The 26464-nt window shown below is 23.9% G+C and overlaps 5 protein-coding genes and 2 non-coding genes across 8 annotated transcripts; 2 read left to right on the forward strand and 5 right to left on the reverse strand.

Moving 5' to 3' along the window:
- Positions 1-409: 409 nt before the first annotated feature.
- On the reverse strand, positions 410-1407 carry LOC128958440 (uncharacterized). Its single transcript, XM_054304296.1, has 2 exons — positions 996-1407; positions 410-907 (listed from the first exon to the last, which is right to left on the reverse strand). Exons 1-2 carry the CDS (start codon positions 1371-1373, stop codon positions 482-484), a joined length of 804 nt encoding a protein of 267 aa, XP_054160271.1. The 5' UTR covers positions 1374-1407; the 3' UTR covers positions 410-481.
- Positions 1408-4366: 2959 nt separating this feature from the next.
- Positions 4367-5156, reverse strand: LOC128958542 (galactose/N-acetyl-D-galactosamine lectin heavy subunit 1-like). Its single transcript, XM_054304421.1, has 2 exons — positions 4875-5156; positions 4367-4806 (listed from the first exon to the last, which is right to left on the reverse strand). The coding sequence occupies exons 1-2, from the start codon at positions 5154-5156 to the stop codon at positions 4423-4425; spliced, it is 666 nt and encodes a 221-aa protein (XP_054160396.1). The 3' UTR covers positions 4367-4422.
- Positions 5157-7220: 2064 nt separating this feature from the next.
- LOC128958658 (protein PALS2-like) lies at positions 7221-9488 on the forward strand. 2 transcript variants are annotated; one of them, XM_054304559.1, is made up of 5 exons: positions 7221-7350; positions 7438-8318; positions 8384-8758; positions 8828-8959; positions 9010-9488. In XM_054304559.1, coding segments are annotated over exons 1-5 (1650 nt in total). In that variant the 5' UTR covers positions 7221-7349; the 3' UTR covers positions 9271-9488. The 2 variants fall into 2 exon arrangements, with proteins under 2 accessions (XP_054160534.1, XP_054160535.1); XM_054304560.1 differs by having other exon boundaries at positions 7428-8318; positions 9010-9487.
- Positions 9489-10199: 711 nt separating this feature from the next.
- On the reverse strand, positions 10200-11900 carry LOC128957975 (glutamate-rich protein 3-like). Its single transcript, XM_054303789.1, has 4 exons — positions 11788-11900; positions 11525-11618; positions 10755-11454; positions 10200-10696 (listed from the first exon to the last, which is right to left on the reverse strand). Exons 1-4 carry the CDS (start codon positions 11823-11825, stop codon positions 10200-10202), a joined length of 1329 nt encoding a protein of 442 aa, XP_054159764.1. The 5' UTR covers positions 11826-11900.
- Positions 11901-12253: 353 nt separating this feature from the next.
- On the reverse strand, positions 12254-13445 carry LOC128957976 (methylmalonic aciduria type A protein, mitochondrial-like). The gene is made up of 2 exons (XM_054303790.1): positions 12923-13445; positions 12254-12840 (listed from the first exon to the last, which is right to left on the reverse strand). The coding sequence occupies exons 1-2, from the start codon at positions 13347-13349 to the stop codon at positions 12254-12256; spliced, it is 1014 nt and encodes a 337-aa protein (XP_054159765.1). The 5' UTR covers positions 13350-13445.
- A 209-nt stretch (positions 13446-13654) lies between these two features.
- Positions 13655-13726, reverse strand: Trnag-ucc (transfer RNA glycine (anticodon UCC)). The gene has a single exon. It is a non-coding gene; the product is annotated as a tRNA-Gly (tRNA).
- A 226-nt stretch (positions 13727-13952) lies between these two features.
- Trnaa-cgc (transfer RNA alanine (anticodon CGC)) lies at positions 13953-14024 on the forward strand. Its single transcript has one exon. It is a non-coding gene; the product is annotated as a tRNA-Ala (tRNA).
- Positions 14025-26464: the final 12440 nt, after the last annotated feature.

Here is a 26464-nt window from a genome sequence, read left to right on the forward strand (position 1 = left end):
ATTAATAATTGTAATAAAAATTATTATTTTTAAGACATAATTAAATTAAACATTTATTGTTATTGTTTAGTAGAAATGTTGTATATTTTATAATTATTTTATTAGATAACTACATAATATCTCAATTAAATAATATTTTATTAATTTAGTTATCATAGTTTATTTTAATTATATAATCTGCTCTAATATTAATTGTATTTTTTAATTAATTTAAAACAGTGTTTATTTTAATTGTCAATTTATTAGAAATTAAAATAACATTATTTAAAATTAATCTAAAAATTTCATTTATATTATACTGTATTAAAATTATTTTTTATTTAAATGTATATATGTATATATATATATATATATTATTGTTTACTTATTATTAAATAAATAAAAATATGAAAATAATACGGTATAAAATTGAATTGTATAATTTAATCAAGTACAATTATAAGTTAGTATATTATAATATAAATAAGTAACTCTATGTGAATCACCACCTTTGCTGCTGAGGTAGGGGTTGTTGTTGTTGTTGCTGTTGATACCGTAGAGGACCGGTGACTGTCAGATTGGCATACATTGGTGCACTTGGAGTTATAGTGCTACCATAAACAGGAGCACCGGTTACTGTAGTGTGGACATAAGCTGGTGGAGGGTCATATACAGGGGTGGATAAACCTGTTGATGTATTATTTGTCATATAGTGAGCAATGGGAACGGCATTACTTGATGTCATATACTGTGACTGTTGATGAATGACAATAGCCTGTTGTCTATTTAGTAACATTCTTCTTCTTCTTCTAACACATAATCCAATAGATATAGCAAATAGTATGGGTATTACTATGAATATCCAAACCCAATACCATATACTGATGCCATTACCATAATAATCATTTGGTGTATAACTATTCCAAATCTATTTAATTAATTATATCATTAATTGAGACAAATTTTGAGTAATTGATAAAAATATAATAATTAAAATAAATTTTATGCAAATTTACACATTTTAAGCCATCGTAATTATAATTTCCTTCTTTATAACCATATTCACAATCACACGAATCATAAGAGCAATGTCTATGAAAATCATGATTTGGATAACAATCAGTTGATTGAAATTTTTCATTACAATAGTATCGATAACATCCCTTCTTTTTAATGTTATATTTATAATTTGGTTCACAATAGCAATACTGGTTTACACAAACATTATGCGATGAATTGGTACAATCAGTTGTAACTGAACAGTCAAATCTACCCTTTACTTCAAGTTTTGTATTTGTATCACACCATTCATCACCACAATAGGCATCAGTCCTAATGATCATCCAATATATGGTCACTAAAACAAACCATACGGACAATCGTTTAAACGCCATAATTCAAACACTATCAACAACTGTGATAATATTGATGTATAAAATATAAACTTTATATGTGTTTTTTGTAATAAATATATTACAAACTAATTGTGTAATATTTTATCAAATGACTTTAATTTTGTGTTATCTCATTATTGTTACAAAAAATATTATGATTATTATTTATTAATACTTACATTTACTTAAAATTATGATTAATTAAATATTTTGTATTTAGTAAAATATATAAAATATATTAGTAGTAATATTTTTTTTAATTTTTACAAAGTTAAAAATTATTGCTATTTTTGATACATTTTTATTAATTAATATCTATTATATATAAACTATAATTTATGATATATTACTTATCAATATTTGGTTATTAAAGTAACTTTATCTTAAGGTAGTATTGACAATATAGTATTGTATATTATAAATTATAATACAGTATATCAGTATATTGTATTTGTTTTATGATATATATTTAATATTATAGTTTATTTAAACAATGATTTTAACTAATATTATTAAATATAAAAAAATTAAGTATAATCGTACTGTACTTTAATATACGAAAATATTTATTATTAGTTTATATAAACAATGAAGTTTTTGAAACTATATTTACATATATTTTATACAATAACTATTTTGATTGTAAAATTACAGTCTACTGGTGCCGACCCAACAGGCATTGAAGTTACAGTCACAGAGACCATTGTCACTGGAAAGAGACCAGCGATACAACATTCACCACAAACGCGATATACCTGTGCCATATGTAATCTAACAAATAATATGGTTTGTATTGATAACACTTGCCATTGTATGGCTAACTATTATTGGCATTTTGATAAATATCAATGCATTTATGGTATCTGTCATTCCGACTACGAGTGCCAACAAAATGGTGACATTAAGAGAAAATGTTCGGTTGATATGTGTATGTGTGACAAGGGATACACCGAAGATAAATCCAATGGCTTTAAGTGTACTTATGTTCAACAAAATATACCCAAAATAGAGGTCACATCATGGAGTTGGGCACTCCTGGTCATACCCATAGGAAATCTTATTTTTTTAATGTCCATTTTATTATAGACTAAATTATATACTTAATGTCATTTTACAATAATAATATATATTATTGTTTGTTTATTTGTTGTGTTATTTTATAATTTTTATGTTTAATTACATATTTATTTTTACAACTATTATATATTATTATATTCATCACATAAATTTATATTATGATATAAATTAATCAAAGTTATATATATAAATACTATTTTATTTATTATTTAATAAACTTGTATAAAAATTAATAAGTATAGTAAAGACGAATATAATATGATTTATGTCATATTTAAAATTATAACATAATATACTAATACTATACTATTTACAGTAATTTGAATGTATTCATAAAATTAACAGTTTTGGTGTTAATTATTATATTTTGTATTAAACAGTTTGATATTGTGATTGAGTAGCGTAAGCATAACTGGGTGGTGGCGTACAGTCATAAATGGTTGGCAGACCGGGTTGTATGACATTTGTATTTACCGGTAATTGGGATTCATTTGTACGTCTATTGTCAACATTTGATACCATTCTTCGATGTCTTGCAAATAATGCGATCCCAACGCATAAAATAATGGGAATAATAATGAAAACCCAAATCCAGGCCCATATACCCACACCTTTAGCTAATTTATCTGAATCACCAAAATATCCAAATCTCGTACATTTGCCGCCATTGTTTCGGTCGGCAATGTGTTTATGATTACATCGACACTTCCCGTCAATACATCGTCGCTTGTGGTCGTGCTGTGGACGACACAACTCTTGATTGTCACTGCAATCATAAAATTCACAACTTTTTGTAGTATTTTTATATATATAGTTAGGTTTGCAATAACACGAATCGTCAACACATACGGTATGAGTGTCTTTACCACAGCTTTTGTTGCAATTATTATAAACTTTGTGATCCGTTTCAATCTTATTGTGTTTGTTATGTTTTGAATACACATTGATTGACATTAAAGTCAATACAATAGTTATAGTTATTATTGATATTTTAAACATATTGTATAATTTTATTTTTACAAACAAACTGATTTTAAATTTATATTGTTAGTTCATATATTGCCATTTTTATCAATACATTAGTAATATGATATAAATTATCATTAGTATTAAGTACTGTCACTAGTACAAAGATTATATTGATGTAAAAATATTACCATGATTAATTAAGTCAAATACTTTTATCATAAATAAAATTTTACAAACGTTTTCATTAAATGTCAATAAATTCTTTAATTACTATTAATATATAAAAATGACAAACATGATAATTAAAAAATTAAATGTTTACATAAATTTAAAATATGATCAATTACAACAACTAAAAATTTAAATTATAGTATTTTTTTATCAAAAATAATAAGTAATGTTAATACCTGTAATATTAATAATTTATTAAGAAAAATCAATGTTTTATAATTTATCTTTTTAAAATTATAGCTTATTATTTGTATATGATTTTACTTTTATTAATTTAATAGTTTGAAAATATATATTATAAATTGTTAAATTAATTATGATAATTGCAATTTTAGAATTAACACACTAAATTAAAATTTAACAATATACGATTGATCAGTTTAATGATAAAATGATAAATATAAAATTTAATAATAAAAATTATTAATTTAAATGACATCAACAAATTAAATTTTTACATAACATTGAATTATATATTACTTAAATAATTGCATACAATATTATGAAGTATTAAATAAAATTTTATAATTAATAACAATTGTAAACATTTTATTCAATATTATTTATATAATGTTAAAAGATTGATTATGCTAAACTAATTTAATTTTCAAAAACTAAATGTTTAATTACATTGAATACATGTAAACATTTGTTAATAGCAACTATTTTTAATCTATCTCTTAAAAGTTTTGTAATAAAATGTTTTTTAAATGTTTAGATAAGAAAATGACAATTTTAAATAAATTGATGACAATATAAATAGTGTAAATGTTTAATAAAGTGCATTAATTAGCCATTTTCTCAAATAATATGCGACAGTAGTAAAAAATATGACGGGTCCAGCAATAATAGCCCAGGCCCACACCCAGGGATTGACTTGAGTTATGTCAAGTCTACATTTGTAACCATTATCGCGATCCTCTATATAACCCGAGTCACAAACACACTGACCATAATTATTATATTTAATATCTTTAACACAGTGCCGATTGTAATCACCATTTTGCCAGCACTTGTAATTTTGGGTACAGTTCATGAATTGGCAGTTTTGGTTTATTAGATAATAGTTGGCCTCACAGTAGCAGAAATGGTCGACACATACCATATGATCAAACGATTTACATGAATCACAATTTTTTTCAATATAATGTTCAATCTATTTGTTATAAATATAAAACTATTAATAATTGAAAATATAATTTCTATGAAAATATGATAACTCACACATTTGTTGCCATTAGTTGTGTCCTCAAAATAGTTGGTCAGACAATCACATGAACTTCCATTTGAATGGTTTTTACACCATCTGTATGAGTCCTGAACCGGTCGACAATCAGTTTTATTATGTTTATCACTATTACAATCATAATGTTTGCATTGTTGGTATTTTTTACTAAATTTATAATTAGGTTTACAATAACAACTTCTGTCAATACAAACGGCATTTTCATCAAAACATTTTGTCATTTTAGAGCAATATTCCTGAACCACATAATCGGTTGACATATATTTATCGATGTTTTGATAATCATTTATGACATTAAGTTTTATATTAGTAATTTGCTTCAAACAAAATGTCAAAGTAATTAATGTAATAATAATGATAGTAATATTAACTATATATATTGCATACATTTGATTATTATTAATAATAACTTATAATTTACATAAACACATAATACCGGTAATTAAATAAAAAAAGTAATTCATTTAATAAATGTTAACCAATTTCATTTTTTATATAAATATAAGTAATTATTATATTTCAACATTTAATTTATATCTTTAACAATACAGTGATTATTGATAACATGTTATAAAATTTATGATTCATTATTAATAAACACTTCTATAATATGTAATAATAACATATAAATTAATACTACAGGTATATTTAATATACAGCAAAAAATTAATATTAATATTTTAATTTAATTAATTTAAAAAATTATAAATTTCCGAAAAATATTAAATAAAATAATACATTATTTAAGAGTATGTTCAAATAAATTATATAATTAAATAATCACATAACTTTATTAAAAATAGTAATACATTGATATCTTATTATTAGCTATTTATTTGTTTTACTAATAATATAATTTCAAACTCATTGTAAATTTGTCTGAATTTGCTTTACTTTTGATTAAATGTTTGTAATTTTAATAATATAAAAAGCATTAGTAATATTTTATTTCTTCATAATAATGATTGAGATTATAATTAATGCAAATTAAATGTTTATTAATAAAATATGTGATTATGTGAAATATCAGTGTTTAATAATAACTTTATAGTTACCAATGGTAAAGAAATCTTACCATTATTATTATTATTATACCGCATACAATAATTGTGTGATTTTTATATATGATTATTATTATAATACAATTTTAATAATAAAAACTAATAATTCAGTTAAAATATTTAGTTAGTTTTGTAAAAAGAAAAATAGTTATAATTATAGTTTATTAAGGTTTTGAAAATACAACTCTTTAACACTCATATATAAAAATGTCATCAAATTATATATCATTTATTAAATATATCATAATTTTATTTACAATTATTATACAATACTATTAATTATAATATATTCTAATTTATTTAAAACAAGTTTTGTTTTGAGTATAAAATAACTTTTTTAAAGTATAGTTTTATAAGTTTAATTTATATGACTTATTATTATATATATATCTAAAATAATAGTAGAGATTTCTACAATATATTTCGATGTATATATAATTCTACATATTATAAATTATATCTTATTTGAATATAAATTAAATTATTACTACTCTATTAACATTAATTAAAACTATTTATTTAATCATAGGCATTACTACATTATATAGTAAATCTGGATATACTAATAATATATTATATTTGTATTAATATTATTTTTATACATGTAACGTTATATACTCTATACTATAGAGTCTATACAGTATAATTAAGTTTATACTAATTGGATTTTTGAATAATTTTAATTGATATTATACTTTATAGTTTATATATTATAAATGTTAATGATTAATTAATATTGATTTGGTACTAGATCAAATTTAGAAATTATTAATACAATTTGATTATATAGTATATAATATGTTTGAATATCATTATTATTGTAATAAGTTTAAAAAGTTTTAGTGACTAAAAATTAACAATTAAATAGATGTAATAACTTGTGATATATTCAATAGTATGCAAAACAGTGATAAAATAAGCCAATCGTGTAAATCAATGTTTTGCATACATTTACTATTAATAAAATTTTTTACTATTTTGTTATTTGTTTGCATTGAAAACAAGTGAAGCTTTAATTAATAACAAGTACAGTATATTATTATAATTATTATTACAAGTAATACAGTATGAAAATAATGAATGTGTGCTCAGGTATAGTGTGTTGTGATGTTGGGTTGGGTTGACTACAGGTATTAATACTGTATTAGAATATTACAGTCTTTTACATACCGTGTTATCAAACAGGTATGAAAACAATTTTATGTATACCTATCCTATCATAATAGGAACGCATTTATTTAACTCAGTATTTCAGTACTTTTATACATATAGAACACTATGGTATAGTGTAACTAAAAATGGATCAAAACTTGAATTGACATTTAAAGTGTTTGAAACATTCAATGGATTAACATTACATTGAATGTCATTTAATGTAGAGTTTTGTTAAAAAGTAATTATGAATTAACTTATAATTAAATTATTAATTATTGAATGCCTTATAATTAGTTATAATATAATAAACAATAGTATTATTAAGTGAATCGGTGTCACAATTGGTCACAACTATTGAGTCAAATGTCGGTAATGAAGGCCCGAAAGGGATCACTGGAGGGACAGTCAGTTGAGACGACATCGCTGTTGGCGGACGTCAAGCAAATGTGTAGCAAACTATCGCTCCGTAACCGCAATGCGGCCGAACTGAATCTCTTGTTGTCGAACCCACACGTGGCCGGACTCGCCGAAGCTCACGACAATGTTGTTCACCGAGCCTTCGATGACTCTGATGGCCAGTCATACGAGATGGACGTGTTTGGCAGCGAATCGGGCGACGACTCGAGTCCTATCAGTGCTATACGAATGGTCGGAATTCGCAAATTAGACAACGAACCCCTCGGGATGACTGTGGCCGTAGAAGACGGTCTTATAGTAATTGCCCGAATATTGGCCGGGAGTGTCATTGACCGCCAAGGTTTGCTGCACGTCGGCGATGTTATATTGGAAGCAAATGGTATCGAAATTACGAGTCCGGAACAGTTACAGGAAGAGCTCAAGAAATGTAAGGGTGGTATCACTTTGAAAGTCTCGCCGTCGAGTAGAGACCAAACACAACATTCCGTCTCTTATATGCGCGCTCTCTATAACTACGAACCCATTGAAGATCATCTGCTGCCGTGTCGTGAAGTGGGTCTGGCCTTCAAACAGGGAGACATACTTGAGATCTTGAATCAAGAGGACCCTAACTGGTGGCAGGCGAGGAATATCAATGAACCCAACACTCACGCAGGTCTTGTTCCGTCACAAGAATTAGAGGAACGGCGTCGAGCTTTTGTAAGACCAGAGTTTGATTACGCGACACAAACCAGTATTTGTGGCACAAGAATAACAAAGAAAAAGAAGAAAGAGATGTATCAGTTGCAGGTATGATACCATTGATTATAACAAAAGAGTTGATTAATTGATATTTATTTGTGTACTAAACTCAGGCCAACGCTGAGTTTGATAAGGCAGAGCTATTGCTCTATGAGGAGGTATGTCGGACACCACCATTTGAACGCAAGACACTGGTTCTGGTGGGCGCTCAAGGAGTTGGTAGGCGTACACTAAAGTCGCGTATGATATCATACGATACCGAAAGATTTGCTACACCACTGCCACATACATCACGTCCAATAAGAGATGGAGAAATCGATGGAAAGCAATACCATTTTGTGCGCAGAGATATCATGGAAGCAGATATTGCCGACAATAAGTATCTCGAATTCGGCGAATTTCAAGATCATCTCTACGGTACTAAATTGGACTCAATTCGATCTATTATTAAATCTGGAAGAATGTGTGTTATTGACTGCAATCCACAGGTTTTACAATTTTTAATAGTAATTTCAAATGAAAATAACTATTAATATTTGAAATTGTTTTTGAATTAGAGTTTGAAAATGTTTAAAACGGCTGAATTTATGCCATACATTGTTTTCATTGCCGCACCACCTCTGGATCAATTACGTTATATGCATGAATATGGTAGACATCAAGGCTTAGGTGTTTCACGATATCAAACGGTATTATTTGTTAATTAAATTATATTTTAATATTAATTAGTTGTCTACAGTTTGACAGAGCATTGGGTAGACATAGTTCACGACGGGTTCGCACACTTCAGAGTTTAGCCTCATTTTATGAAGAAGAAGATCTTCAGGTGACCGTTGAAGAGAGCGCACGATTACAACGGGCTTACGATAAATATTTTGATTTAGTAATCATTAACAACAACTTCGAGAAAACATTTGAACAATTAAGAGATGCCGTCGACTCACTCACTATTGAACACCAATGGGTGCCTATAGATTGGGTTTATAGTGGAGATGACTAATAATTGCTCAGAAATTTAATTGATTTCTATCTAATTATGATTTGAATACAACTTTAATTGATTAGTAATATTCAAAATTACAATTTATATATCATTAATAACACATTCCTTTTATATTACAATTTCATACTTTTAAGTGTTAAATCACTTTAATCTTATTATACGAATCTCTCTAAGTTTAAAAACTTATCGCAATTAAAGTTTTGAGATCTTTTCATTTATAATTTTTCTGCAGTTATATATATTAATATATTATAAGCAGAATTTTACATTAATTTTATCATAAAATGTTGAGCATATGTCTAATTTTGATATCTTTAAAATATATTTTTACAGTTATATACATTTTTAAGTTAACAAAATCTTAATATAATTTTTGATAGTGTATGACATAATGTATATACAGTACATTAATTTTAGTATTTTTAGTATAGTCTAAATTTATACAAAAATTTAAATCTTTTACGTTGTGAATAGCGGTCCGTCCAATGATTGCAATATTTGATCTGATTTTATAAATCTGTAATTATATAATCAACTGTATTGTTATTCTTTATTATTGTTTAATTTTAAACATATTTTGTTATAGTTAAGTTAATCAAAACTTGCATATTATTAATTACTTTAAAATATTTTTATCATAAGTATCTATTCAAATGAGTAAATCACATTACCGTAAATACAATTATAATAGATAATGAAATGCATTTAATATATTTACGTTTGTTTAAGCAAATTTTATAATGTTAGTTATTGGCAAGTATTACAATAATATGAAATTTGGTATTTTTAAATATTTTTTTTTATTAATATTGACTTTTTAATTTCATTTTGATATTTAAAATATTTTATATAATATGTATTTTTTACACAATATTATTATTATTAAATTTTATACACTCACAAAATTTGTTAATTTATAATTCATGTTATGGATTGTTATGAACTTCAACTTCAACCACTTCCTGATGGCCAACATTACTGTCATCAGATGAAACACTACTTGTCCTAAATCTGGTCGATTCGGGAACCGATTCGCTTTCAAACTCAGACTCGTAATCTTCCGAGTCTTTGATTGGCGACGAAGAGTCCGAACTATTATCCAATTTAATTATTGTTTGTTGTTCACCGCCATCAACATCACTATCACTAACTTCTTCATCAATTTGTTGTTTATTATCGTCTTTTATAGTATCGCTGACAACATTTGTAGACATTATTTTAGTACCAGAATTTGCACTTTTCCTACAATTGGCACACATTTTATTACCGCTTACATTAACTATTGTAAAATGAGATATTTTTGATCCGTTTTTATGTTTATATTCACAACAAGTGCTGACACGAAGATCACGAATGCCATCAATGAGAACAGTGATAGAAAAGGGTCGGTCGCCGTGAGGTCGCACACCAAATGTCAGGTTCTCTAGAGTTACAAAATTATTATTAATAATAATAAAAAAGTATAAAATATATGTAAAGACCTCCTGGCATAACCATTGCGTCAAAGATGATAATAGCATTTCCTCCACTATGTAATTGTTGGCTAATCTGTATTCTTCTTGGAGTTAAACAATTAGCTGTCAATCCATTGAAACAAAGTGTCATAAATGAAGACATTGGCTTTTTTGATGAAAATAAAGTATATTTAGATTTATCAAATTCTTCGTCATTTTCATGAAAAGACAATCCATCCAATGATAAGATATCTGAAAATACTTCAACTAATTCTTTGTCTAATTTGACGTCCGGTTTGACTTTATTTGAGGATCTGATGCCATACGAAGATTTTGGTCTTTTATATTTTATAACTCTTTGTCTATTTTTAATAAACATTTTTGGTCTCATTTGTGCGACATTTCTTAAATATGATTTAAATGACACCGAAGACGAACTTTTCTTTGATCGTCCAGAATATATATATTTTGATTGATTTCTTGAAGTATAACTATTGGTAGAACCGGTATGTGTAGTACTATATGTATTTTTAGCCCTTTCCACTAATTCCCATTTAGCTTCTGATTCTTGAGTACGAGTGTCGTAAAATCGTCTCAAAGCCGACCGATCGGTGTTTCCTTTTTCCAATACTTCAGACAATAGTTGATGCAATTGTTGACGCCTTTCCTCTTCAAGTCTTTTTAATTTAATCAATGTCTCAGGTATTACCTTACCTTCGTTTGTCATCTAAATATTATTTATTTTATTAGTTTAAGTTATCAATAAATGAAACAAAAAATAAGTTCATAATACATACCAGTCCCGCGTGAATCATATGATTACGAACTTTAGGTTTATTAAAATACTGGTGAAGATGTGGATCGTTGAGACTATTATATGTACCCAAAGCGCTGGACACCAATCATATACAGTATATATATATAAAAAATTATTATAAATTAGTGTCAAATAATATGATATATACAGTATTGTTATATTAAAAAGTATTATACATCTATAATTGAATATTCTTTATTTTATATAATAATATAAGGTATAAAAAATAAAATGTTACGGTACTCGCAAAATTTTTTATTATTGGCAGCCACTGTCCACATTATCAATTGAAATAATTTTATACTGTATTAAAACAATTAATAATAATTGAATTTAATATCAATTTTTATTTACATCATCTTTACTATTGTTGCTGTTGTTACTGACAATCAATATGAATGTCAACAAATGTAAATCGATTTGTTTGTATTAATTATTTATTATAATAATATGTATATTTTAATGCAGTAATGTATAGTAGAATACCGGTAATTATATTTAGCACAATATTTATTTAATTTAATAATATTTTAGTTTATTTTTTATTTAAACTATAAAACCTTATTTTAAATGAAATAACTCAATAAAAGTATGTTTAAAAATATAGTTTATATAATAACATAATTATAGTATCAAAATATTGACTCTTAATTAATTAATTAAATTAGTATGTGATATATATTACCTAAATTTTTATACAATTTACACATCAATTATCAATCATTGAGTTGACGTCTTTGAAACCATAACGTAAGTCTTCGTCAAAAATCTTTGCAATAATATCTTCGACAACAACTGTTTCATCGATTTTCAATAGGTTTTCATATTTGTCTAATTGTATCCTACGATTCAATTCAATGAAAAACTCATTAATTAAACCGATTTTCAATTGTTTCACTCTTTGTTCTCTTCTTTTTTCTAATTTCTTGTCTTCTGATTCAACTGATTGTTGAATTTGAGTCCAGACGTCGTCAATACCTTCTCCAGTGACAGCTGAACACCGCAATACTTGCGGCCGTTTGACATAACTGATGAACTTTGTGGCCGACTTTATTTCAGCTGACATTTTGCGCGCGTGTTTCACGAGATCGCCGTCAGATTTAGTTACGACTATAATGTTTGCCATTTCAATGATGCCTTTCTTAATGGCCTGTAGTTCGTCCCCACCCGACGGCGCTACCAATAATGTCATCAAATCGCAAAGATATGACACTTCATACTCTGACTGACCCACTCCTACCGTTTCTATTATAATCACATCATAACCGGCGCTCTCGCACAGGGAGATAGCATTACCTGTCCGTACAATTGACTAACAAATTAGTTATTTATATTCAAATATGTCCTCAATTATAATAAATTTATATATCGGTCATACTTGTAGTCCGAGTGACTCCACCCATATGTCCACTGCTCGGCGATGGCCTTATAAAAGCTTTTGGATGTCTCGACAGATGAAACATACGAGTCTTGTCGGCCAAAATGGATCCGCCGTTGATGGCTGAAGAAGGGTCGACGGCCAGTACAGCAACCGATTTGTTGTACTTCTCGATGAGATTCATACCGAAAGTCTCAATGAATGTCGACTTTCCAGCTCCGGGGGCACCACTGATGCCCAATCGTAGTGTCGGCCGTTTGATCCTTACGTTGTGTTCATTGACCAGTTGTAACAATTGTCGTCTTATCGGTGATCTCTTGGACTCAACAACTGTTATGGCCCGCGATAGCGATGCTCTGTGGCCACGGATGAGACCCGTAAACAACTCATTGACCGGAGTGTTGGACAACACTGTATGCGATGTCATGTCTTGTGATGAATGTCTTGAAATCACTTCATCAGAAAAATTACAAATTTATTGATAAAAACTTTCCTTAATTTACATTAAAAGTCATTCAAAGCTATCATTGATTTCGTAATTTGTTTTTCAAATACATTTGACCGACAATTACGTCAATTCATTGATTATTGAATATAATGTAAACTAAAAGTCATTATTTTGTAATAACAATAGAGTCTAATAATGAGTCTAATAGTAACCAAACAATGACCACTCATTTCATACAATAATTAAAAAAATAAAAATATTAACTTATTGTTAACATAAAAAAATGCGTCAGCCGGGAGTCGAACCCGGGTCAACTGCTTGGAAGGCAGCTATGCTAACCGTTATACCACTGACGCAACATTTTATAGTATGTTATTATATTTCTATATAAATATTAAGATATTTTCAATATAATTAATAGTATATTTTATTTAATGTAAAACAGTTTATTTAATTAACTATTTATACAATCCATAGAATCACTATTATATAACATTGTGTGCCATTATTTTCAACAGTTAGTAAAATACATTAAAAGTCAATTGTATTATCACTGTCTATAATTTGGGTCCAATTTATGTCGGGGGTGTAGCTCAGTGGTAGAGCGTCCGCTTCGCATGCGGAAGGCCCGGAGTTCGATCCCCCGCACCTCCACTCTTTATTTTGTTTACCATTTCATTAATATAATTCAATTTTGAATAAATAATTTTGCTTAGTATGTATTCAGTGTTCATAAACTTTAATTAATTAATTGTATTTTATGTAATGTTTTTAATGTAATTATTAGAGAAATTCATGTGTTTAATGAATATTTATTGATTAAAATAAATAATTATATATATATATTGTAATATTACATACATAACATATATATATATATATTATGAGTATACATGTGTACAGTTAATCTGTAAGTTTAAATATATAATTTTTATTTTGTCACAACATTTTTAAATAATATAATTATGTTTTTAAAATCAAGACGTGTGATGATAATGGCGTTACCAGTGCTTAAAGATTTGCATAGCACTGAACTCTTTACTTTAGATCTCATATTTTTATTTTCTGAATAATTTTAAGTTATCTTTTAAAAATAATAATAATTTTTAAAAACTTAATATTATGTATTCATATAATACTTTTTCGCATACGATTTACATTAAGTTATTTTAAAAAACCAAATTTTCTATTAACATAATTATCTATCGTTAATAATGTTATATATTATTATTATACATATCTATATTTAATATTTGTTAAATGTTTATCTATTGTGTGATATATATTAATCTATTATATAATTATGTAATATATATCTATATATTTAATAATTTTGTGGATAAATTTCTAATCTATTGTTCGCCACCGGATTCGCTGGTTTTACTGAAACCTCGTTTCAGACCCGAGATAACCGAACCGCCCATCTCTACGATACCTTTGCCTGCATTGACCAGTGCTTCGGAACTTTGTTTTACCTATCAATATATACAATAAAATTTTATATATATTAAAGTAAATTACATTTATTATTATTATTCAACTTAATTAAATTATAATGTTTTAATCAAATAAAAAAGAAGCTTAGTTACTTAATTAATTTTTTCAAAATAAATGTATATATAAATTAAAATTATAATTACATTTACAAGCATATATATATATATATGTATTTCATTATTTAAATAATTTTTTTTAATTTGTAGTTATAATTGTGTATATTTATAGTATAATATATTTATTAATATATTGTAACACTATTTTATTGGTAAACCATTTTTGATAGCAAACCATTTTGATTAATGATTATATTTCGTGCTTTTAAATCATATTTCTATCACTTACTGTAATTATAATAACTTATTGATCTAAGTTTATAATATTTAATTTTTGGTTTATTTAGTATATATTTGTTTATATCTTATTTATATATATATATAATATTAATGTAAATTATCTAAATGACAAAGTCATTCAAATCATTATTATATCATATAATATGACAAAAATGAAAGAAACTGCAAAAATACTGAACACAACTAATTCTATACAGAATTTTATAGAATATTTGTTTGAATAAAAAAATTTATATTATATTTACTAAAAATATTGAATCTATGTTAGTAAATAAAATAGTCAATTAATATAATTAGTGTAATTACCGCATTAGATGCCACTTGACTTATATTTTCCACAGCACCAGAAGCAGCTCCCAAAATGCCTTCCCTCTGTTGACCCGCATTTCCACTGCCGGGCTCTACCGAGTCTATCGATTGCTCTTTGTTGAGGTCATCAGTGGCCGCACCGAAGTCATAGTTCTGTGTGGTAGACATAATGTTTGCTTCAAATATTTTATGTATAAATTAATTATTAATTAAAATCCCTTTTAATACACAATTCACAGCTTATAACGAGTACTTCAATTGAATATATTTTTCAGTTATAATATATATCTATGAATCACTGTTTATGTGAAGCGCAAGCGTTTTCACTAAACTTTCGATGCCATTGTATAATATTTGCACATTTACTATATATAATATAACAAAACATATAATATAATAACTATATACCTATTTTCTGGGATAGTTGTAATGGACAACCATCTATGTGAGCACTGGTATACAGTATACCGAGGATCTGGAAAATCGATATTTCAAGTTGCGATAAATGCTGGTATATATATATATAGTATATGTTTGTGTATCGAGAAAATCAATTGCACATCAAATACAAGGATTTTCTGTACATTTCATAGTTTAAACAGAAATTGCTTTATATATGCAAACGGATATATGCTATTGAAAACAACTATCATTTGCACACAACAATCACTATCATTAAAACGATCACCACTTACTGCATCTTATTTATCATGCATTTAATTAAATTACAAAATTATTTTATGCTCATAATGTATACATAATTTTTAAATTACAATAATTTATTGTAATAGCAATTTTTCACATCTTTTGAATATTTTTTATTTACTCTGAAATAGCATTTTTATAACATTATAATAATAAATGTTATTAGCTTAATTTTAAAATTAATTATAGATTATATGCTAAGATATAAAATTTAGTTTGTAAATATTTGGTAATTGTTATTTAATAATATTTTTTATTCAATATATTAATAAATTATTTTGGTTTTTTGAAAAAATATTAATTTATAAAGAAAGCTATTTTATTAAATCAATAAATTAAAACTCAATTACAAAATTTTAAATTATTTAAAGTAATAATTTATAAAAATAAAATTTATTCCAAAATTGCAATTGTTTAATTAACATTAATATTGGTTAAAACATTTTGTAAAAAATTGTATACAGATTTTTTTTTAAATATTTGAAACTATTGTTTTCATGCTAAACATCTATTGAAATAAATTGCAAAATTAATTATTATACCAAAATGTAATTTATGACAAATATAAAGATATGAGTGAATTCAAACCATATAAAGATTAATCACAGACCTCATCGCTACAGACTTTTAGTCAATGGCTTCATATAAGTTACATAACTTTTTTAATGGCAAACAACTGCTGTATACTTAATATAACTATAATTATTAATAAAATTCAATATATTTTAATGTTTAAAATGTCGGTTTTAAGCGGTAGCCGATGACATATGTTTATCATTAATTGGGTCACCGCTGACCACATAAAATATGATCCAATTTTTATAGTTTTACTTTATTTGGGTCGAAGTCTATTCAAACAAAACATCACAGCTTTAATATAATTTTATAAAATAGATTTAGATAAACAAACAATTTATATAATAATATTAAGTGTAATATAATATAAATATAATAGTTATAAAAATAAGTATAGTATTGTACATATTTTATTACATTACATAGTTTAACACTTGACAATAAATTGTTTGATCACAAACTTGTGTTTTGTTGACCATTCAATGCCCAAAATGTTGTCCAAAAACCAAAATCATGTTAACTAAAATTAACTAAAACTTTATAAACATAAAAACATTTTGTGTTACAATGAAAAATAAATTTATATTGATAATTAAAATTACTAATTTGGTTTTGTATGTTTAAAGTATGTTTAAAAAATAATTATGTTATTGATAGAATATTATTTTAATATAATTATAATAAATTATACTGTAAATGTTGTTTTTCCAGATAAAAAACTAAAAATTTTATTAATTTAATGTTAATTAATTTTTATCTTAATATTATAACTTAATCGAGTTATTAAATAAAAACAACTTTAAAATTACAATTTTGTAAATATTAACTTTTAAATATACATATTTTATTAAAAATAATTAATTAATCCTGGAAATTCATCAAATTTACATGGGAGTATTTTGATTCATATACATATATTCATATATATGAAATAATTTTGGATATTTGTATTTTAATTATTTAAGATCAAATGTTTTTTGATATTATAAATTTGGATATTATTATTTTAGAAATTTTAATTTTAGATATTTTGAATTTGGATGTGAATTAGATATTTCGATTTTGGGTATTTTGAATGAGACTCTTATAATACGGTAGTATAAGCCTACGCATAACCAAAACTATTACAAACAACACCTAAAGTTTGTCATTAAAGAGATAATTAAAATATATTTTATTATAAATTATATTAAGTTTCATTAGAAATTTTTAGATAATATTATTATCTTATTATTATTAATTAAGTTTATATGAAAATTTATTTAAAAATACTGTATAATAATGCAATAAGTTTTATTTTTACATTTCTCTCATATCGTTTCCATAATTTATCAGATTTTAAAAAATTTTATTTGAATTATTGTTATTGTTATTATTATTATTAATAGACAATAAACTAGATATTAATGATAAAAATTTTATTATATTTAAAATTTTCTTAAATAAAATATTCAATATGAAATACATATTGAAAAGCCAATAACAATAAATGACAATAATTTATCTTAGCTTTTGACACAATTATAGTATGCAGTACTTCAATAATAATGAAAATATTTAACTAAAGAAAAGAGAGAGAGAAAGATAATGCAAACATATTTTTGGGCGAAGTTGTGTTAAAAAGTCTATTAAATTGGTAATAGTTATTATAATAATTGTTATTAAATTCACAAAATATAAATATTATTTTATGTAGCCCACATTTTTAAATACAACAAAATTCACTTATTATTATTATTATAGCTTTTATTATAACAAATATTTTATATCAATAATATTTGAAGAGTAATTCAATAGCATTTCTATCAACACATATTATATAATAACAATATAACTATTATTTATTTTACTGTTATTCATGAAATAGTTGAAAATAGTGATGAATAACTACAACTAAATGTAAAACTTTTTTTCAACATCAGTCTTATGGTATATTTGACTATTTGACTGCACCTCTCGTTACTGTCAATCATTTTTTTTGACTAAATTGAATAATTGATTTAAACAAATATTTCTACTATTCATATCTTATATGTAATGTCTTTAAAGTTTATTTATAATATTATAATATAAAAATAGTTTTCGTGAATTTTAAAGTGTTTTTAATTTGAAAATTATTTCTTAAATATAATTAAAAATAACAATTAATAAAGATATTTAAAAGTTGTATCAAATGTTTTAAAGTTATATATCATACATAAATATATTTGAAAATACTATTTCATCTTTAATTTATTTGGTGTATAATATAATGTTTTCAACGAAAACTTATTTATTGGTAAATATGAGATCAAATTTATGTCACATTTAGTCTTTTTTAATTTTTAGTATTATTATTATTGCAACTTTAACTTACTTCAATACCAAAAAAAAATATTTTTAATTTTGTAGATATTTCTACATAAAAATAATATTAAAAATATTGAATTTATATAAACATTTCAATAGTTATTATTTGAATTATTTTTGAATATAAATATCTTTTATGAGTTCTGATAAATGCTAATAACTTTTAGTTTTCAAAACTGTATTTATGACTTCTTATTATATTTTACTATACATTACTCTATATGATTAAACTAAGCTAATATTATTAATTTATAGCCAGTTAATTATTTTAGTTTGTAATTACAGTAAATATAATTGTTTTAAAACTTTTAAGATACGTCAAGAATTATTTCAATTATAATAAGAAAATTGTGTTTATTTAAAAAAAGTTATTTACGTTTCAATGACTTTATTAAATATTAAGTTATGCTGTATTTTAAAACTATTGGACTATTATTGTAAAAATTAAACCATCAATGAAATAAGTCAATTTATACAATATTTGTTTTTATAGATGAAAATTTCATATTTAAATATTCAAGACTAAAATTATGAGTATTTTATATTTTTTGTTGTTAATTATTTTATACATTTGATACCAATTTTATTTAAACAAAAACATATTATATTTTTTAATTATTTTAAAATGACTATAATTCAAAAATATAAATAAATGATATAATTGTTTGTAAATTAAGTAAATTTTATATAAAATGAATATTATTAAAAAATACAAAATAAAAAAGCTATACAAAAATATCAACAAACTTAAAAAGTACGATTGAAATACATTTTCTAAAAATTTTCTTAAAATAATTCATTAGAAGTTTATATTTACCATCTATTATATATACAGTAAATATAAATTATTTTATAAGTTATAGATGTTTTAATAATTTCATATTACTTTATATTATTATATTACAGGTGTGTATGGTATTAATATCAAAGATAGATTGTATCGCTTTGAATAAATTTGGTATCAAATATGCCGACAATGAAAAACCAGTTAATGAAGATAACAATCATAACAATGATTTTGACAACTTATCTGATAGTTTGGGCGTAAAGACTGTTAACAGTGGTAACAGTAATAGTGTTTTAATAAATAGTAACTTTCAAACTAAACAATATAATGATAATACAATTCATAAACAAAATGTTATAAAAGAAAAAAGTGATTTGTGGTCAACAAAGATCTCACAAAAACCCATATCCTTAGCAATTAAGAGAAGACATACATTAGAAGTAATACCATATGAAGTAAAACAACAACAATATGAACCACAAGTCATTGAAATTACATCCAAACCAATACCACTTGGATTACTATTTAAGACACACTCAAGTCATCTAACTGTTCAGCAATTACTTCATTCGGGTAATTAGTTTTTAAATATAATATTATATATAATTATTTAGTATATAATAATAGCTAAATATACCGATATGTTTGTGTATTTTGTTCATTAATTTAGTAGAATTAAAATGTTAATATAAAAGTAAAATGATCAATGTCATAACCTTAAACAATAATTAATCTATTATTTAAAACAATTCATTATAAAAATATAAAATGTTGTAATTTTGGGCAATTCAATTTTTGATTGCTGTAATTGCTTGAAATTTTATGAAAATGCACACAATTATAATTATATAATAAAAAGCAACATATTATTGATATAATATCAATATTTTAAAAAATCATATTCATATTGTACTTTTAAACAACTATTTTTGCCACAATAATTAAAATCTTTATCACTTTTTCTACTTTTTATAAACAAAATTAAGTTATTTTCTATAAACAATTGTTTTTTAAGAAACATGCGTTTTATAAATAAGTAAAAAATAAGAATATGATATTTCATTATTTTTAAAATGCTATTTTAACAATTGACCTTGTTGCAATTATGGTAATTTCATATTATTGCCAAATAATACAATTGCAATCACAACAACAACAGCAACAACACACTACAGTATATATAAAATATATAATTTTAATATAATATTAAATTTATATTATTATAGTTTTTGGAAACAGGTGTTTGACTTTATCAGTTAATAAATACATTACAATTGATTAGTTGTTTTCATTGAATCTTACAAATTGTTGTACACTTTCATTCGTTTATTTAAGATATAATTTTATAATAGTTTTACAAAATGTTAGAATAGATTATTATTATTATTATGTTATTTTTGCATTTTATGTATTTGGTATTAGGTTTAAAATCTTTCTTTTTTTATTTATTAATGATTTATTATTTTTCACTATCAAAAAATTAATATATTTATTTTGTTTATGAAGATAATCTATTACAAATTAAATAAAATTTATATAAATTTTATTAAAATAAATATAAAAGTATTTTTTTTAAAGCGATTACTTAATCTTAACTTTAAATTACTAGTTTTCATTTTATTGTAAAATTATCGATTTAAAACTAATTATACATTATGACACTGTATATTATATAGTATAATGAGTATGAAGTACGTTATATACAGTAAAAATCATATATAACAATATAATTAAATTTTTAACTATTAATCAATGAATTTATTATTTTTTTTTAATTTAAGACATGGATAATAAAGTGGAGGAGATATCAACCCACGAGAAACCTTTCAAAATACAACACAAAGTACACAAACCTGTCATTCAAGAAATCAATGAAATAATACAACCGTACCGTCGAGTTGTTGATTATGTTAAACCAGTTATTGAAAATGTTAAGACATTTGTTTTTAAAGGAACTGACAATAAAAACAATGAATATCAACAGTCAAATCAATGGATATATAATCATATCAATGACAATGACTGGACTTTACCAACACTTAATCCAAATGATAGACAAAATGAATACAACAGACCATTTACTCATACAAATGATAGACACATTAATATCAATTTAAATAATCATAACCTATATAGAGATAATCCTCAGTTGAATTTTAATGATAATCCCATAGAATTTAATAAGAAATCAATAGATTTGAAAAGTAAAGCACAAGATTTTAATCATGAATTTTCAGTAAACAAACCGTTGACAACCTTTACAATTGTTCCAATGGTTCCAATGGTGATCAGGAGATCAGATATTATAAGAGACAATAGTGTCACTGATTCAGCTCTTATTCATTCACAACTTTATCAAGTTATCCGATATTTAAACTCCATTTGAAAAATATAAAAAAAAACATATTTTGAAATTATTTTTATTATATAAATTATACCTTATATAATAATGTATTTTATAATTTCTAATATATATATATGCAAAAAATAATGTGAATTTACTGTATCAAAATTTACAGAATGTTACAAAATTTATTGCAATACTAAATAAAGAGTTTATAAAATCAATCACTGATTATGAATTCGCGACAAATAAATATATCATTACAATCATTAAAATGTTTTTATTTTGCATATTAATCTAAATTAAAAAAAATAAAAGCATTTATAATTAAATAAAACTAATAAATAGCAGTCATTATCTTAATACTGTAAATATGCTTCGATATTATTAAGCTTATTAAGTCAATTATATAGCACTTTTGAAATTAAGTTAATTATATGAATCATATTTCTATTTTAAATAGTATTACTAAAATAATATTACTATAAATATAACACATTTTGCTGGAATTTATGGCAAAGACATTATTGATAATTATGTTAATATTGTTTTAATAAATTAAATTAATATTTTACATTTGATGGGATTGTTGTCACTAATACATCACCTTAAGTGCTAAAATATTAATTAAATTTTCAAGGATAAAAAAACTAATATTTAATGCAGAAATGTTTAATTAATTATACCTTTATTTATAAATAATATTTGTAGATTTAAAAATATATACAAATTATAATTTAGTTATTATGTATAATAAAAGATAAAAAATATTAAAAAAAACTTTTAAATGCTGATTGTATGAGAAAATGAGATCAAAAATATTCCTAACATTTATCTCAATTGTGTTATTATTATGCAATGGACTATATTTTGCTTTCTGGAGATCCAAAATAGGTTTTAAAATTTTCGTGTTTAGACTCACTTTAAATTACTACTGTGTATATACATATACAATATATATATATAGCCCACTATTTTGAGTGATTTGATGTGAATATATAATTTTTTTTATAAGAGATGTGCGAAAAAATTATTTAATAACACCACTATAAATGTTTATCAGCACATATTTTATATATCAGTTGTTATAAATAATATTATAAAAGTTATATTTGAAATGTTTTAACTTTTAAATCTGTTATTCATGTCAAACAGTATTAAATTATAATTATATTATTTATCGGGAAATATATATATAAGTTATATATTGAAAGAAGGACTGACTCTAACTGATTAATAACGACCTGTATTTTTCAATACAACCAACTTTTATATAGCATATTACTTAATGAATGCCATTAAGATAACAGACATATATTCATATAATAATTCAAACTTCAATAAAATATATTTATTTTATTTTTTAATAAATTTATTTTTTATAACTCGTCCTCAAGTAAGAGGAGAGGGAGAGAGAAAATATTGTGAAAATAAGTTATATTATATTTTGTGATATTTCTCTTTCAAAACAACACTTCAAACTAGTAATCATAGCTTAGAAACATTGTGTTTTGTCAAATAAATAATAAAGAAAATATTGATAGTTTTTAAATATTAAAAAATATATGATTGTCTCATTTATTGCTTTTTTTAAATAATTTGAATTTTAATAATAGTATATATTTAATATTATATAAAATATAATGTTTTATTAAAGTTAGTCAACTGTGCAAATAGAGTACCAATGCATTACAATTAAATATAAATTTATTTAATTGATTTTATACGGAAAGAGACAGTGAGACTGATAACTACCAAAAGATTGCAAAACAGATACCAACTGAAACATAATGTTAACTAAATTAATGAATGTATGTTTTGTTTTATTTTGTTTATTCATTAGATCATTAATATTATGAGATAACCTTTTTTATTTAAAAATTATTATTTATTTTATTCAAATTGTTTTGTTTTATATGTATATTGTTTTATACAGTTGTTTATCGTGATTGCATCGATAAAAATAGTTTGTGCTGATTATGGTTTGGATGACATATCCAGTTATAGACTAAATGATGATTTAAAGAAATTTCCGGTCAAAAGTCCAGATGACTTGTTTGGCTTTCAAGTACCGCCCGATACCGAACTTAAAGCAACTAATAATCTTAATAATAATAATAATAATAATTATGAAGAATACATAAATGAAAATAATGTTTTGAAACCGGAGAAGAAGACACCACCGAAAAAATTGCGCAAAACTAAAGTCAAATCCAACCGAAAGCCATATCAACCTAAACCTAGAAAAATGATTTTCTCTCAATATATGAGTCCACATATGATTGAATCGGACGAAACTTATCCTTTGAATCCAATGGACACCTTTGGTGATCAATATTTGTCACAATTGATGCCACATATTATGTCAACAGCGGAACAGATGGCTGTCAAACAGGAAGAGTCCAAATTATTTCATCAGCCGGTGATTCCGGCCTCAGCTCTATTGAACTTTTTTAGGGATCAACACTACTATGATATGAGTGATGACCCGTACGGTATGGATGCTATCAAAAGATTGTCAAAAGTGTGAAACAAATTTACTATTAATAACTTTTATATTGTTTGGCTCTTTGTGTTTGCCATTTACAGTAATAGCATTCAAATTATTATTAATTGTCTTATCGTTTGAGAAATATGTGTCATTATGTAAGTCATTATACATAATAATAATATCATAATTTTGTTTTTATGTCCTGTATTACTCTTTGATATAAACAAATGTTATCCAACAAAATACAATTAACTGTAATCTTATATATCTTAACCAACTGTTTATGTTAGTTATAAAAAACAATTTGTTGTTTTTTCACATTAAATTTGTAATCTTGTTATTAGTAGTTATAAATACAGTAATTTCTATGTTTTTTAATTATTGTAATATATAATATTAATAATAAAATATAACTATCTCTAATTATTTTTAGTTTATTATTATTATGTTGCAAACGATATCTAAAAAATAATGTATAAATTCTATAGTTATAAAATTAGTAAATAATTTATAATTACAGTATTTCTAAACAATATAAATAATTATGACATTAATAGTTGTGAAAATGTGTTGTCTGTATGTATTATCTATGAAATAGTATCTATTAATTATTTTTATATTTTAAAATAAAACCATAATTTTTAAAAATTGTCCGCTAATAACTTTTTAAAATTTACTATAATACCTATATTACAAATTGTGTGTATTCTGTAAAATACATTTAATTATACATATTATAGCAAATAATAACTAAAGTTAAAATTTACAAAGTAATAAATAACTAAATAAATATTTATAACAATTTTTAAATAGGTTTACTTTTAGACACTTTTTCTAAATTATTTTTAGTATTATTATAAAGTATAAGATAATTATAAGTTTTTATTAATTTATCATGTTTATATTTTGCATCTTGCGTATTATATATTTTATTAATTTCATTAATTGTATTAATGCTAATTTTGTTTTATAATAATAATAATAATAATAATAAGATATTTAAAGACTTGCTATTCAGTGTTTTTCACACTTCAACTCTGTACTCGTTTGTATTACAAATAAAGTTTATTATCGCGCAATAAATACTCCCTCCGGGGCGAGAATCGAACTCACAACCATTCGATCGAAAGTTCGCGTAGGTTGAAGTGGTTGCTAGAAATTTTTGAAATACGATTCTTAAAAAAGCTTTAAAATAATAGTATTATGTGTTTTAAAGAGATCTTATGAAAAACATAATAAGTGTTGTTATAATATTTATTACAAATCCTCTCTAATATATCAATAGTTTTATTAAAAAATAAAAATTAAAAAAAAAATTAATTTTGATTTTTGATTGCTTTGACCTATCATTTTCATATTATATAATACATGTTGATATACATTGTACTTTATATACAAATGTCAAAATACTAAAAAATATATTGAAATAATTATTGGTTAATTTATTAAAAATAAAATATTTTTTAGTAATTAATCAATAATATAATAGCAACTAATTTAGTTTTAATAAATTAAAAATATTAGTTTAGTTATGTCCTAATTAATTTAAACATTTTGAAATTATCTTTTACAAGGATATATCTTAACAATATTAGTTTTGTTATTGTTATTATTTATTTTAAAAAATTGTTTTACTTTTTAAAATAAAACTATCTAATATAATACATAAGTAATTTTTTC

This window comes from Oppia nitens, unplaced genomic scaffold, assembly GCF_028296485.1.
Source record: "Oppia nitens isolate AA-2021 unplaced genomic scaffold, nextdenovo-longstitch-racon4-pilon3 scaffold3_pilon_pilon_pilon, whole genome shotgun sequence".
NCBI classification, from domain to species: domain Eukaryota; kingdom Metazoa; phylum Arthropoda; class Arachnida; order Sarcoptiformes; family Oppiidae; genus Oppia; species Oppia nitens.